The 3906-nt window shown below is 35.6% G+C and overlaps 1 protein-coding gene across 1 annotated transcript in view; it reads left to right on the top strand.

The window, feature by feature from the left end:
- PLSCR1 (phospholipid scramblase 1) overlaps nucleotides 1-3352 on the top strand; it is a gene marked incomplete at its 5' end in the record, with an annotated part of 31958 nt that extends 28606 nt beyond the window's left edge. The window contains one exon of the mRNA XM_019634743.1: nucleotides 3028-3352. Within this exon, the coding sequence (XP_019490288.1) occupies nucleotides 3028-3084 (57 nt within the window). The remainder of the gene's footprint in view (nucleotides 1-3027) is intronic.
- Between the last annotated feature and the right edge of the window lie 554 nt (nucleotides 3353-3906).

Genomic DNA, 3906 nt, shown 5'->3' with positions numbered 1-3906 from the left:
AGCTGAGCCATCCTGCCACCTGTTGGCAGCTCAGCTTGCGCTGGGAATCGAACTGGTGACCCTGTTGCTCAGAGCTCACACTCTTGAGAGAGCTGTTAACCAACTGATCCACTTGTCTGGCCTTTGGGTATTTTATCTAAAAATCAAAATAGGTGGTCTGGAGAAGACTTTAAATATGGGTTTACAAGGAATAAGACTCAGTGAAACAGGAGATTTCCTCCTGATTCATTAAAATTAAATCATCTAATATAGGGATTTAGCCTGCATTAAGAGTATACTTCTAATCAAGCCATCGGATGGAACTGCCAGTTGAGAGGAAATACTTGGGATGGAACAGTGGTTCTGAACTTGTCTCCCACTAACTCACTTAGCCAGCTTTTAAAAATCCCAAGTATCAAATCATACTCGGTTCAACTAAATCACAAGCTCACATTCAGAAGTTTGTATAGCTCCCCAGGTGACTCAATATGCAGCCAAAGTCAAGGACTCCTGGGACAGAGCAGTGGTTCTCAACCTTAGCTGCACAGTAGGAACACCTGGGCAGCTTTTCAAACTCCCCGGGTTGAGATTGCACCTAGGTAGAAATCCAAACCTCTGGAGGTGGAATGAACCTCCAGGTTGTTTAGATCACTCCCAGGTGATTCAAATGTGCAGCAAGGTTTGGAACCACTAAGATGAATATTTTAAACATGGACTTGAGGGTGCACATAGGAATAACTAAAAAGTGAGAATATACAGAAAAGAGATCCAGTTACTTCAACAAATGTCAGGAAAATAAAATGAGAGACTTAAAAGACATCAACTTAATGCAGTTGATAGACTCTGAATCAAAGAAACCAATATAAAAAGACATTTACAGTTTTTTCACATAGTGCATATACTTCTTTCTATAAAGGTGTGACTTGTAATAAAGGGTTAATGCGACATTTACAGGTATTCAGAAATTTGAACATTGGCTGGCTATTTGATGATTAATGACTTATTTTTTTAAGATATGATATTATGGTTATGTGAAAACAAGAGTCCATGTTTTTTAGGGTAACATACTGAAAGATGATATGTGATCAAAAACTACGATGAATGCTGCTGCCGGGTGCCACCCAGCGGAAAGGCAAGGATTTTCAATACAGGAAGCAGCGCTTCAAACCTTTGCAACAGTGTTTGACAAGTTGCAACTTGTTCAGTGCTGTCAGTCAGGTGTGAGCTATGGTTGAGAGAAGATGTGTTTTAAAGTGTGCTGTAAATCATCTTCCATCATGACAACGCTCCGTGTCACACATCGCTTCTAGTATACAGCAATTTCTGTCAAATAAAAACATTACAGTATGTCCTCATCCGCCTTATTCACTGGATCTGGCACCGTGAGGCTTTGGCTCTTCCCCAAAGTCAAGATGATTCTGGACATCTAGGCAGCTACAATAGCGCAACTAAAGACACTCACGAAAGAGGACTTACAGAACTGCTTCAGAAAGTGACAAGAATGATGGGATGTGTTCAAAGTGGGACGGGGCGGGGGGAGGGTATTTTGAGGGGGATTAATGGCAATGTGTCTTTTACTATAATAATTCTTTTTTAAATTTAAACATTCACCATATTTTTTTATCACACCTCATATTTCAATATAAAATGGTATGATATCATACATTTGCTTTTAAGTAATGGGGGTGAGAGCAGAAGAATCTAGGGCAGCGGTTCCCAGCCTTCCTAATGCCTTAATACAGTTCCTCATGTTGCGGTGACCCCCAACCATACAATCATTTTCATTGCTACTCTGTAACTGTAATTTTGCTACTGTTATGAATCATAATGTAAATATCTTTTTGTTTTCCGATGGTCTTAGGCAACCCCTGTGAAGGGGTCGCGACCCACAGGTTGAGAACCGCTGATCTAGGGGATGTCTTGGTCATATTAATAATTGAATCTGTGTGATTGGTTATTTAGACTTTAATATGTTATTCCATCTAACTTGGGGTAGGCTCAATATTATTTTCTGTATAAAGTTTTAAATATAACCGCAGTTCTATTTAAAAATTGTGTTTTCAATAAGTGTTTATCTCACATGAAAAGTAAAATTTGACTTTAACCTTAGTGGAGTGTTTAACCAAAGTTATACATACCACAAGCAAAGATACAGTGTATATAGGGAAGAGAAAGCATTCTGAGATGTCTGGCTAGATGAGACCTGGGATTGGGGGTGGTTGTGGGATTTTTAGGAAATGACTATGGGATAGATTGGGCCTCTTCTAAAGGACTTTTAAGGATTGGGCAACTTCTTATACACATTGGGAAGATATTGAAAATTGTTTAGTTAACTGTTTAGTTTTAAACTAGTTATAAGTAAAATAGTTACAAATCCAAATTTTGGAAAGCTAAATCCTGGTGACTGAGAAATGGATTGAAGAGAGGTAAAATTGCCGTAGTGCAATTGCAACTAATTGGAAGTAGGGATTAAATTATTTCTGTCAAAGGGGTAAAGGAAAATGATGGATGTGAGAGATAGAATCATAGGATTTGACGTAAGTCATGGAGAAGAGGGCCTAGTTAAGACACTGATGGAAACTAGCTGGGGAACATAGTGGACAAGTTTGGAAAAGTAATCATAAACCTGGGCCAAAACATTCTAAGAGGCATTCTAACTCTAAGATGGCTGTCACACCCCTGGAAAAAACCTGAAAGTTGTACGTGGAATTCCAGTCATAAGAAAAGTTATATTACTAGAGAAGGAGTACAGAAAGTTGAGGAAAAAAGATTTAAAAAGAACATACTGAAGGACATGAGAAATATACAGAAATTACCAGAGGACTAATTGAATTCATGCAGGCCTTAATAAGTGAATAGAATTATAGGATTGCTATTAAAATGGAAAGTTGAAGCTATCACCTTTTTCCAGATCTGCCTATTACAGTCAGTTTTTCTTGCTTAGTAGATATGTTATTGTGTTTCATCATATCCCTTAGCATTTGTGTATCTGAGAATAAAAATCTGGTTTGTTGCTGAAACTAATTTCTGTATTTTGTTTTTATTTAGGACTACATGTTTTTTGAAAGGAGTGGAAACAGAGACGAGCGAGCAGGCATATGGTAGTGGATTAGTAAAATTCGCCTCAGAAAATGTGAAGCCTGCATATTGATTGTTACTATGTAAAATTAAAACTCAGTGGGTTTTCTTTTTCTTTATTGAAATGACTTACAGCATATATGAATTACACTGTGATGCCTAAAGCTCCAGGTATATGATTTCACTTTTCAAATTATAGAGATTATTTTCTGTATAACTTACTTATAAATGTTTTTATACATTTTCGTTGATTTTATACATTTTGTTTTTTGTTGTGCATTTCAGAGACAGAACATAGGAATTTTTTACATTTAAACACTAAACTTCCTTTGATAAATTGCTTTGAACTATAGTCTGATATTTTCAATTTTTATAGGAAAATTAATTAAAATAATTTTAACATACAATTAAACATTATTTTATTAACTCTAGTTACAATTTATTTCATATGTAACAACTAATGTTATTTTGCAAAGTGTATATTCAAAAAAGTTACAAATGAGCATAACTTCAGTTTCCTTTACAATTATGTTCAAATACTAGTCTACTCATCAAGGAAAAGTAAAATACGTATTTGTTTTTTATCCAGCAAATTATACTATATTTAACTTCTTCCATAAGCTGATCTGTTACTATGAATAAGACTTTCTTATTGACAAGACTAAGTTTTGATGGGTTTCAGTGAAAAAAGACATGATTCTGTCCCAAGAAGGACACATTTAAAGAGTCAATCTAAAACTAGAGTATTGTTATAATTTTTTATGCAATTATGTACACATGGTATGCTTAGTGCTATATTCTCATTCGAAGAACATGGTAGTTATAAGATCATTCCGGTGTTAATTAAAT

Source organism: Hipposideros armiger, unplaced genomic scaffold (genome assembly GCF_001890085.2).
Source record: "Hipposideros armiger isolate ML-2016 unplaced genomic scaffold, ASM189008v1 scaffold_1862, whole genome shotgun sequence".
NCBI lineage: Eukaryota > Metazoa > Chordata > Mammalia > Chiroptera > Hipposideridae > Hipposideros > Hipposideros armiger.
Note: the sequence above shows the minus strand (reverse complement) of the source record. Positions and strands in the feature narration are given on the sequence as shown.